The sequence below is a fragment of the Physeter macrocephalus genome, chromosome 2 (genome assembly GCF_002837175.3).
Source record: "Physeter macrocephalus isolate SW-GA chromosome 2, ASM283717v5, whole genome shotgun sequence".
NCBI classification, from domain to species: domain Eukaryota; kingdom Metazoa; phylum Chordata; class Mammalia; order Artiodactyla; family Physeteridae; genus Physeter; species Physeter macrocephalus.
In genome coordinates this window covers 81,342,091-81,354,192 of record NC_041215.1, presented here as the reverse complement: position 1 = coordinate 81,354,192, position 12,102 = coordinate 81,342,091, and the positions used below count along the sequence as shown (strand labels likewise).

The window sequence follows — 12,102 nt, the reverse complement described above, 5'->3', positions numbered from 1 at the left end:
TGACTAATGGAAAGCAGGAGTGAGTTGGTTATCCATATCTCTTGTCTTCAACAGAACAAAGCATTTACTTTGGAGTCCCACATACCTTCAAAGAAAACAAATTCAAAATTACTTCTTTATTCTGAAAGCTTGAAATATGGACTTAAGAACAAGGAGATTAAGAATCTGAATGTAAAGCGCTGACACCCATTTGAAGTTTCTTGGTAGACCCTAATTTATCTGTTCAGAGCAAAGTGGTAACTTCAGGGGAGGGGGCTATTGCCATGTTCATTGTTAACTTTTTTTGTGCATCAAGACCCATGAGAAACATTACCCAGTTCACACACACCACACACACATTCTAAAGCTCCATAGGTTAACTTATCAAAGACTCAGATAGGGCTTCCCTGGTGGCGCAGTGGTTGAGAGTCCGCCTGCCGATGCAGGGGACACGGGTTTGTGCCCCGGTCCGGGAAGATCCCACATGCCGCGGAGCGGCTGGGCCCGTGAGCCTTGGCCGCTGAGCCTGCACGGCCGGAGCCTGTGCTCCGCAACGGGAGAGGCCACAGCAGTGAGAGGCCCGTGTACCGCAAAAAAAAGACTCAAGATATTACTTCAATAAGCGCTTCTTGTTGATGCTAATCTTACATAGCTACATTATAGTTAAATAAACTTTTCAGTAATAACCAGCAGAGTAAAGGATTATGGAAGGTTACTACGATGATAAGGAAATGTAATGAGCATCCAGACCAACCCCTTCGTTTTATAGGAGAAACCAAGACCATGGAAGTCGTTTTCCCATTTAATCCGAAAACACAACTACTGCTAAAATCCAGGTCCCCTCCCTTAAGAACAGCGTTCTTATTTTCCCAGCCCTTTTCCTCAGCCTCAGTGATTCCACCCTTCTAGGAAATGCTTAGAAGTCAGCAGTGCAGCTGTGTCATCTTTAGCTCTACAATTCTCTTCTCTTTGTATCATTGAGAAGGAAACACACCAGAAAAGGACCTCCAGGATGAGACAGAGCTCCCACTCCAAGGCAATGAAGCAATTCATCCAGCCGGCAGTCCAGAAGAACAGAGTGGGGTTGAGATGCTCAGAGAGCAGAACAGAGCCCCAGTCTGCCATTATTCACATTACCTACTATTTGATACACTTGGAGAGGAGCAAACAGTAATTCTGGCTCCAAGATGTCGGAGAAAAGCAATTATTGATATCATCTTACAGGCAATGGCTGGTTGTGGGAATAGAGCAACCATTTCAGGAAGGGACAGAGATGAACCCAGAGAAACTTAAACTTCACTAACTTGGGCCCTACCAGGTCTAGGCAGGTGCCCTAGCAATTTTGTATTTATGAATTTGAGTGTTTTTTTTTTCTTAAAGAGTTTCCCTCAAATTGTAGTTTAGGCTGCACAAAACCCCTAAGAATGGGATGTGCTAAATAGTCTAGAGCCCTCTAGAAATGCCTCGAAGATGTCAGTGACCTGCTTTATTAGCTATTACAAGTCCAAATGACCACTCTTTGGCTGTCCTTTATAGTTATTAAATATACCAATAAGACTATTAGAAATAGAAGACAGTGTTTAAAACTTTACAATCTAAATAATAGACCTTACTTTCATACCAATATATAGGATTTCTTTCCATTTGGCTTGAATTAGTTAAACAGTTTCTATTGAAATTATAACTCCGCATAACAAGTATAACTTCAGAAGCAGTTACAAGTGAGATGTTAAATGGAACTATTTTGTATATTTGTTGCATGTTCATGCCCCGGAAATATGCTATAGAATTCAAAGCCATGAAAATCTTGATTTCTATTTAGATGGAGATTTATCATTATTTGTGAGATATGTCCAGTATGGTTTCACTTTAAATCCACAAATAAACTTTAAACAATGGGTATTTTTCTCATTGAGAGGTCTGTGGTCAAGCTAAACATCTCTTAGAACCTGATTAGGTCCTGATGTTTTCAAATTCAATATTCAGCAAATACAGAGCATTTGTTTGGCCATAAGAAATAATTAAGAACTTCGGAGTTAATGCAACTCTCCTGAGCCTGCTCCTCCTTTCTGATGACATGATAATCAGACATAACCTCTTCTGGTCTTGGGCCTCACCTTATGTAAGATTGAGGCATAATAAATCACATATAATTAATCTTCTGAGGATCTAGGTGACATTGCTTTTGGTTTTTACATCAGCAAGTCCTTTGTTTGCCAGTAGTCAGGAACAGTAATGAAAATTTTTTTATGTTATTAAATACTTTATTTCTTCTTCCTCACTCCCAGCTATCCTGAATCCAGAAAAATAGACACATGGTCATTCTGTGAAGACAAAGGAACATTGAATAGTTAATTATATAACAGATAGAGCTGTCCACTGTGTATTCATTCTTGTAGCGAGTTGCTAGAGGGTAAATTAGCATATTTAGTTCGAAATCTTATAAAACAGAAATGGGATGGATTGTTTTGGCAATTTCACAATTTGTGTAGTAACCATCATACTTCATCGAAGATCTGACTCAAAATAACACATGGCTCTGAATAATGGGAAGGGGAATGTTCTACAAACATCCACATGGGCCAGGTTATCTCCAATGGTGAGATGTATTTAATAATGTCAAAAATCCACTTTTCCTGTATAAATACAGTATCACTGTAATCCTAGGGGCTGCATTTGCTTTCTCAGAACTGAACTCTTTCTTCCAATGATAGGCCTAAAATAAAATTGGCAGAAGTCTTTGAGTTGTTTCTGTAACATTTTCATTGCTGGAAGGGACCTCCAGAGGTCACCTAGTTCGTCCCAATCTCCAGCCAGGACTCTCCCTAATACCGAATATAGCTGTAGAGCGATATGCATTAAGAAAGCTTTTAAAGATCCCTGGGGTTGGTCAAAAAATAGCCAATATTGGCCTGATTCATAGAACAGCATTATACGTATGACAAAATAGCCACCTTCATCAGGGAAGACATCCATCAGGGCTAAGTGCTAGTAGTAGCTTCAAAAGGAAAAGCTTTATTTTCTCAGAGAAAAGGGTGGTAGATTAAGGAAATGACCAAGTGTGTTGGTATTTTTTTTATTTAGGTGCACTTTTGAATGCTTATCAAAAAAGAAACATTGTCTTGTCAAAGACCACTGCAGGGTAAGCCCAGAGATAGCTGTGAGCAAGCAGACCACAACTCTTTAACAAGTCCTTTCAAATGGCTACAGAGCTCAGAGGGGGAGCTGTTGTCTCAAACAAGATCTGATTAGCATCAAGTTAGTGAAAGGCAGATGGTGAAACATAAGAATAATATTGACAGACCTGCTTTTTAAATGGTATCTTTCCCCCCTAATCAGCTGAGTTTGTTGAGCTGATAATTTTATTTCTTCAAATCAACTGTGGGTGCAATGGACAAGACTTTAAGTGTAATTTCAATCTTCTAAGACAATCACGACTGTTTTATAGGGAAAGTATTCCTCCACAATTATTAAACTTCTGAATTACTGGGTTGAAGTACTACACTAGAATCTAGAAATTCAGCTAACAGGAGAGCTGAAGCTCTTAACTGGATTATTTTGGGCCTTTAAGCCTTTCAGTTGAACTATACAGAGAATTTAAAGATAGAGCTATAGCTATCCATAAAGTGAGGGAAATGACCTGCCCTCTCCCCCAACAATTGTCCCAAGTATCCACATTTGTGTATTAACACCACAGTTTTTCAAATCATATTTGTTTAAGGTTACATAAAAGCCTGCTCAACCACAGGTGCCTTCAGGGATGGGAACTGGGGGACTGGATGGAAATAAGGTTAGAAGTTTTTTATCACATACTTTCTTGCCATCTTTCAAATTTTCTGCCTGTACTTCTTCCAAAGAATTCATTTGAAAATATATCATTTTTTAAAAAACAGAAAGGGACCTCTGTGCTCTTACAAGGCTAGACAGTCCGGGTTACAGGAAGTCGAAAGCTGCGACTACTGGCCTCTCCCATTCTCCTTTGTAATTCTTGACTTTGGAAATGGGAATTCAGCCATTGAGATTTTTGATGTGCAGCTACCTTTCTCAGAACACTAACCAACTAACAAAGTCTTCAAGTTGTCTTTCCTCTTCCTTTTGTGAGAGCAGGAGAGAAAAAGACAAGGAGATCTCTCTGCAGTGTCTCCCTGGCTATACAACATTCCCACAGTGGACATCTAAACTTAACGTGCAGTCTACATATTCACCATAAAACTAGGGCACTTAAGGTAAGGAAATACTTCCATAATTACTTGGATATTGGGCAGAGTAGGTTTTTTTCTCCCTTAAATGGCTCAGATAATCGTCCCTAACTAGTTCACATACACAGCCTTTAAGAAGTATTGTTTTATAAAGTTATCAGCCTAACAAATTCCCATAGCTGAATCAAGAAATTCCAAACAGAAGAAACTGAATCAGCTTTAAAGAAAGATAATCAAAACATAAGAGTGAAAAAAAAAACAACACATAAGAGCGTAAGGAAAAGCAGAAGGTAGCACGTTCTGTTATTTTTATTACAAAAAAAAGTTCAAACCCCTTTACATGCTATGACATTAAATGTCATATATGAGTTCACTGCAAGCAAACCTCTTAAAATATATACATACTGTATATATTTACATTCAAGTTTGAGTAACTGGTGTCAAGGTATAGTTCAGGATCTTTACCCACCCTGTGGATTTGTTCAGCTACTAACTAAACAGCGATTGTGTCTTCACTCAGGCACATGGAGAGGTAGAAACTGCTTTTTAAAGAAAACAAACAAAACCTGTAGTGCAAACGTGAAGATCATTGCTGAAGCAGCTTATACATCAAGGAGGCCCTAACTATAACTAGCTTTGGTCATCTCTAGAAGCTGAATACATGTAGTCTTGTCTTTTAAATTAAAACCAGATAAAACTTTGGGTAGATGCTCTTCTGAGCACATCAAGGTGTTGGCAGAGCTCAGCAAGGAATGCTCTGCCACTCTGCACCGAGAATTGCACATGACTAAGTTAGGCAACATAGCAGCAGGGCTGGGCTCCTTTTCCCTGATAAGACACAATTAATACACAGATCAGTGGCTTTAGAGACTTCAAATTAACATCTGTACACCCACAGCTCCGAACTCAGAAGCCACCAGGATACTTCCTCTCCCAAGTCAAACCTCTATTATTTCTGCCCTGCCCACCTCCATCCCAAACTGAGCTAAAGTCCAGATAGGGGTGGGGTGGCCTGTAAGTTCTACAGGCCACGGTTCCTCAGCCTCGTGACTAAACCTCATGAAGGTTCTTGGGCCTGAGAAGGGCTCCCCAGGTTCTTGCCAGACTTGGTGAGGCTCGGTCCTGAGAGGGGAAGTTGGAAGGAAGTCACGGTGGTGGCCAAGGGCAGAAGCCCTTCTCGTTCCCTTTTCTTCTGTTTCATCCTGCGGTTCTGGAACCAGATTTTGACTTGGGTGTCATTCAGCTGCAGTGAGTTGGCTATCTCGATTCGTCGGGCCCGAGTTAAGTACTTACTGAAATGAAACTCCTTCTCTAGTTCTGTTAGTTGCTTAGTGCTGAAATTCGTGCGGATCGCGCTGGACGAGTTGGCGGCTCCATACTTAGCAAATTTGCCTGCAACGTAAAGACAAGGAATCAGCGGGGCGAGAGGACTGGGAGACGAGGCTCGGGAGAGCTTTGGGGCCACATTAGAATCAAAGTCACTGAGCGGCCCTCTTGGGTCTCCGAACACAGTTGTGCCAGGAGAAAAGCTTCACCGAATGCTCCTTCCCGCAATTTTCTCAACGCCTGGCACTCGGGGCACGCTCAATGGAATTCGCCTGCTTTAATGATGCCTCGGACCGCGTTTCCCCCATAAAACCCAAACCGCGGTCCAGAGGGACAGCTACAGCACGCCCCCGGCGCAATTCCGCGAGGTAGACTCCGTCCCCAACCCCAGTTGCGTCCGTCCGTCCAAGGCCCAAGCACTTACTTTTCTTCGGGGCGTTCCTCCTCACTTTCATCCACTCGAACGTGCTGAAGGCGGCGGGGAGGCCGGAGGAAGGGGACGCAGACTTGGGGTAGACGCCGGGGGCGGGGGACGCGGTCTGGAAGGCCCCGGAGTGGCCGTCGGCCGGCTCTTTGAGACACGCCGGGAAGGGGGCGGGCTCGCCGAAGGCCGCGTAGTCCACCTGGCTGCTGAGGAGGAAGGAGCCGCCGCTCGAGAAGACGGCCGAGGTGGCGTAGTGGACGTGCGCCCCGCCGTCGTCGGCCGGCCGCCCGAGCGCGCACGGGAAGTCGTACGGGGGCCCGGGCCCCGGGAGACCGTAGTCCGCGCCCCCAGCCGCGGCAGGTGCAGTGCCCGGCTCGTAGGTCCCCTCCAGGGGGCATGGCGAGTACGCGGGCGCGGCCGGGGGCGGCGCGGGAGGCTGCGCCGGAGCGGCCGGCGGCGAGGGCGCCGCTCGGGCCGCGGCCAGGGGCAGGCAGCTCACGAAGGCGCCGTCGCCTCTGCCTATGGAGAAGGCGGGCTGCAGGACCACTGGCCGAGCGTCGGCGCGGCAGAACTTGGGCGCGAAGCTCAGCACGTCGCCGCCGCCCCTGCCGCTGCCGCACGACACGTAGTCCAGGTAGGAACTCATGGTTCCGGTCCACCCCACCTGAGCGTGCCGGCCGCGCCCAGGTTTGGGGCCCACAGGACCGCCGCGGTCGGCGCCGCTCCGCCTTCCCTCTCTAGCCGAGCTGCCCTCGCCGAGCCATAGCAAGCCAGCTGGGGGTAAATAGAGGCCTAATATAGGGGCGGGGTGGCCACGTGGCGCCGGCCGGCCAATGGGCGCCGTCCCAGCACGGCCTGGATCCCGACTGGCGCGCCGCTCCACGCGCCTGCCCGGCCGCCAACTTTGCCAACCGGCGGGTGGCCGCCGCCCAGCGCCCTATCCCGGCCCGACGGAGAGGCGCCCTGGCCTGGGGCTGCCTGGGGAAGGGCGGGGCGAGAGCGCGGGACGCCTGCTTCCCGGACAGGTATTGGACCAGGTTGGGGCAGAAAGGCAGGACTGGCTGCTCGGGTGAGGACGAGAGGATGGAGAGGGTGAGAGCTCGTTTTTCTGCATCGTGGGTGGCTAGTCTCTCGGGTGTGAAGGGTGGGCGCCGCGGTGGGGAAAGTGTTAAAAGGCCCTCGGGGACCGCTCCTAGCCTCCTCCAGGGAAGGTAAAGTTATTCCTCTTCCCTTTTTCTCTGAGCCCTTAAGCGCTTTCAGTGTTCTTGGCACTCCTCCTAATCTCTCTCCTAAACCTGGAGTAGACGTTTAATTTTCCCTCTTTTCCCTCTCCCCCCAACTCTGGGGACTAAATTTTATGCTGTAGATGCTGTGTAGCTGGGGCGGTACAAACTCTTCACTTTAAAGCTTCGCAGCTTCTTCGATTGCTTCCATTTGTGGCGGCATGATAAGGGCGAGTATTGGAGTCCAGGGGATTGATTTGGACAGAAGCAAGTTTCTGCCTTGTGGGACGTTTAGCAGATTCCCTCCCCCCTGACTAGGTTGTAAAATAAAGAATCTGCCCTTGGAGTGGAACGCTCGTTGTGCTGCTCTCTGGGAGGTCGGCACACGCACCGTTGTTGCGCACGGTTTCTCCGAGGCGCTTTGGCTCCAGGGCGCAAAGGCTTCCCAGGGACCGGTCAGATCTCAGAGGTTTGGAGAGCCTTGTACCTCGAAGCAATTAAAGCTTCTGTTCCATCAGATAAGTGCTGCGTTGTCTCTTGCGAGTGAAATCTGAGGTCTCACAATGTTAATGGGCTCACGTCTTTCCCTTGATAATATGGTTTTGTTTACTGAGTGTAGAGAGACGGGAAATAAAAGTGCAATTGGCACGGGAAATGAAAAGTAGAAGGGTTACAAAGACAAGTTTTACATTGATAAACCTTCCAACTTCCTTGAACATTTTTTTAAATGTATCCCTCTTTGGGGCTCTAGGACAAATAACAAATTAAATAAATACATGTTATTTACACACAGCGGTAATGAAAGAGGGTGGTTTCATAAAACTGTCTGTGAATAAAGAGTCTACTTTTGGCTTATTCAAGTGCCCTTGAGGACTTGATCTATTACAGCCTCTGAGTTATGGTGACCGAGGTTTTATTATTGTTTTACTGATCCACTTGTCATGAAAGAGCGATTGAGCCCTTGCCTAAAATTCCACTCTGAGGAAGTCTGGAAAATAGGAGCTTTTACAGTCCAGGGAGCCAGTTCCTTACAGGGATGTGAACTTGTGAATAAACAGAGCCACACCAAAAGTGTTACCAGTGTTGAGGCTGAATGTGAGCCAGGATGGGGGAGGGTTGAGCCTGGAGGGGAGAGGGTAGGTAGAGGGTAGACACCTAGGAATGAGCACAGAGCTAAAGAGGTCTAGGATTCCTGCACTGCTGAAGTTCTTGGATTTAATTGGGAAATAAAATCCTGGGCTGGAAAATAGCCCTTCATACTTGATATTGCTACTTCAGTTATCTCCTGTAGCCAGTCACACAACAAAGGTCCTAAATAGTTTCTTTTTTAATAGTTTCTAAAAAGAGAAAAAGGCTCTTCTCTAGCACCTTGGTTGGGAAATGATAGAGCTCTTCAGAGCTACCTCAGGCGTCAAATATAGATGCATTTCTTCACTGTCCTCCTTCTGTGCCCTTAATGCCAAAGTATCAGCAGGTCAGATGCTGCTGAGTTCACAATGCCCCCTCATCCCCCCTCTGGCTAGACTTTAATTTTTACCAGTTTTTACCAGCATAATGTCTCAGCTCTCACACTCCTATCTCAAAACTATAAGACCCGCTCTCAAATGGTACTCATCTGATCACAGCTCCTAGGTCCAGAGGCCCCAAGGGGTCAAGACGTTTCTCCTTGTAAACGTCTCTGGAGAAAGACCCCAGCTGGCTGCAACCCAGATGTAGGACAGGAAACCCAGCCTGATTGTTTGGCAAATCTGACCAAAACCTAGCAAATTAAGGGCCTTTTCTCTAAGGTTTCAGGAGAAACAGGCAGCCTAGGTGCCTTGGCAGCCTTCATTGCAACAAAGACCAGGTTTTTAATGCTAAGCGTTTGGAACAAAGGTTGGGTCCTTCATGTCACAGTTGAGCATTGACTTTGGTGCACCAGTGAGCTGTACACACTATTTCCCCAAAGAGAAATTTTGGAGATTGAGCTTTTGATGAGAGAAGAGAATGTCCTGAAAGGGACATCTAAAATTAATCATCTAAAAATTAGATTTTAAAAATCGTGCTATTTTAACAACTGTGGGTGAGGGTGGGTGGGAGGGGTGTTCAGTATGTGTTCAGACCCAGTAGCAGTTCCCTGATAACTGCAGGCAGAGAGCTACATTCTGTTCCTCCTTCTCTCTACTCCCTTTCATCTCCCAGCCTTTGGCATATGCTACACCTTGGGGCTCAGAGTGGCCATCTCCACTCCTGGGCTGGTTCTTGACTTGCTCAGGATGAAAGTCAAGACTCTGATCATCTCAGACTCAGATTCAATAAACATTTGCCAAGGACCTACTGTGTAAGAACTTTTTTGTTAGGGGAAGGTTAGGCTGAGAAAAAAGATATTCTCAAACCAAAGGAACAAGGGATTCATTTCTGGCACATGTTAGCTATACTATAAATCTACTCTAGGAAAATCTGAATCTATAATTTTCTAAGGAGATGTTGGAAGATATTATTGGGGCAATTGTGTGTATAAAGATACGAATATAGGGTATTTTTAGTAACTTTAAAGTTTGTCTCCTAGAAGTTCACAGAGTATGGAAGAAATGTCTTACTGATTTTATTGCTTGTTTGAGTCATGGATTCTTGAGGGTCACTTACCCTGCTGGGTCTTGGTGCTGTGAGTTCTCAACAGGAGGTGACAGCCTAGGGGCCTGATTGCCAGGTTGTGTTTGATGTAGGAATGCTTTGAAATCTGTCCCATCGTACTCACCACAGCAGTCACCCCCTAACCACCCCCTAGGACTACCTTTCTCTCCCACTCAAACAACAGTCTTCTTTTCTGCAGACAGAAGTGATGGAGGGTGGCAGTCTGGTCTTCTGTGTGTTTACAGTTGTTCCTAAGAAGCCTCTTACAATCCCTCTCCACAAGCCCCACTGTGTTATCCCTTGGAGACGCTCTAGCACATGCAAACTCTTGGCTCCACAGCCCCAAAGGACAGAAAGGCTCTTGCTTGTTGGGATAAAAAGGAGGGTTCTTGTCTCTTAAGCAAGATTTGCAGCTCTCTGCAGCATCCTTCTATCCTAAGGTAGAGGTAGGGGTGAACGGGATCCTAAAGACTGGAATTCAAAACCTGTCCGAACTCTGATAACGTGACCCTCCCTGAAGAAAACAGTTTAGTGTGCTCTGCCTTTCCCTAGAGTTTTGTGAAAGACTTGTGGGTCAAGCCCGTGCCTGGCACACAGGAGGCATTCGAGAAACGTTTGTTGGTGTATGGACACCAAGAGGGGAAAGCGGGGGGGTGGGGGGGTGGGAGGCGGGGGAGCGGCGGGGGGGGTGTGAATTGGGAGACTGGGATTGACATATATATGCTAATATTATAAAATAGATAATTAATAAGAACCTGCTGTATAAAATAAATAAATAAAATTCAAATCAAAGGAAGGGGGGGGGGGGGGGGGGGGCGGGGGGGGGGGTGTGAATTGGGAGACTGGGATTGACATATATATGCTAATATTATAAAATAGATAATTAATAAGAACCTGCTGTATAAAATAAATAAATAAAATTCAAATCAAAGGAAAAAAAAAGAAACGTTTGTTAGGCAGAAATAAAAATCGACAGAATGGTGTGTCTTCACCATGACCAATATTGGCTAAAGGATATCCTTAGATTATTGGCTCCTGGCACCACTCCAGGTGGGTAGGAAGCACCAGAGAAGCTTGTTTAAATGTGCAGTTTCCTCAGCCTCCCCTGCATCCCCACTGAGCTTCTAATCTAATAGGTCTGACTCAGGAGTCTTTCTTTATAATAAGCCTGTTGGGTGATTCTAAAGCAGTGTTCTTCGGAACCACACTTTGAAAATTTCTGCTTTAGGAGCGGGGGTGGGGGGCAGTGTGGGGAGAGAGGGGTGATTCTTGACCAGCAAGGTGAGAGTTCATGGCTAAATGGAGCAGGATTATACCTGAAAAGTGTCCAGAAGCCTGTTGGGTAGTACTGGCAGAGAGGTCAATGTCAAGGTCAAACTTAAGTCTAGCTGGGCTGAAGTTCCAGAAAATATAGTCAGTAGGAATGTCTCAAGTTTTGCTGACAAAATACTGCTTTGAAGAGACCCAGCTTACTTCTTGCCACTTCCCTAACTTGGCTTTGAGAATGCCAGTGGGGTAGGAAGTGAAAGAAAGGGATTTGTCTCTCCCAATCCCTTCAGAGAAAGCTGAGTGGTTCTGAGGCAATGGGAAGAAGGAAGGAGTAGGAATGGGGGTCTCAAGAGAGAGGAGCCAACTCTCATTTCCTTCCATGTCTCCCAGATTGCCTGGAATGAGCACTTGAGCCCTCAGGATCCAGAGGGGGCCAACCATCCCTTCGCCTAAGGTGTAACTCTTACTCTGGCTAGAGATTGACCTTTAGCAGCATAAGATGTCAATGCTAGAAAAACCCTTAGAGATAAGCGACATCAAACCCCTCATTTTGTAGTGGGAAAGTTACTTTATTTACTCAGACTTTAAAAGACAAAGCCATTCTTCAAAAGATGAGAGAACGACCTTGGGTCTCCCGAATCCCCACAGTGTGCAAAGAGGATGGAGTCAGGCAGCCTGTCCTGTGCACAGTGGTGGCCTCCACGCTGAGCAACAGAGCAGTGTTCAAGGACACCACACAGCCAGTGGGGCTGACTGGGAGGCCTGCAGCCCTCCCTTTGCCATTTGTTTGCTAAACCTCTGCCCCAGACTTCTGAGGCCCCACCTTGAGCTGCTCAAGCGAGAAAGGGCAGAACTGAGCCTGGGTCCTCACACCCTCCACCAAGCAAAGGTAAAGGACCCCCTCATTTCCTGTTCAGCTTGATCAGCATCAGGGCCCTGGAGACAAAACAAGAGGTGTCCCTAGATTAATGTAGCTGGATAGGCAAGTACAAATAAGGACATGTGTGAACACACATAGGTACACCCAGGTCAATTATACTGATCTTTTTTTTTTTTTGCTCCTTTATCT

General features: G+C 46.2%; 1 protein-coding gene across 1 annotated transcript; it reads right to left on the bottom strand.

Moving 5' to 3' along the window:
- Positions 1-4,558: 4,558 nt before the first annotated feature.
- On the bottom strand, positions 4,559-6,682 carry HOXD1 (homeobox D1). The gene is made up of 2 exons (XM_007112007.4): positions 5,929-6,682; positions 4,559-5,570 (listed from the first exon to the last, which is right to left on the bottom strand). The coding sequence occupies exons 1-2, from the start codon at positions 6,572-6,574 to the stop codon at positions 5,236-5,238; spliced, it is 981 nt and encodes a 326-aa protein (XP_007112069.2). The 5' UTR covers positions 6,575-6,682; the 3' UTR covers positions 4,559-5,235.
- Positions 6,683-12,102: the final 5,420 nt, after the last annotated feature.

Excerpts from the sequence above, each read along its gene's own strand:
- HOXD1 (XM_007112007.4), bottom strand. The coding sequence starts at position 6,574 with ATGAGTTCCTACCTGGACTACGTGTCGTGCGGCAGCGGCAGGGGCGGC. Across the intron at positions 5,571-5,928 it reads GAGGAACGCCCCGAAGAAAA|GCAAATTTGCTAAGTATGGA; the intron begins GTAAGTGCTTGG and ends TTTACGTTGCAG.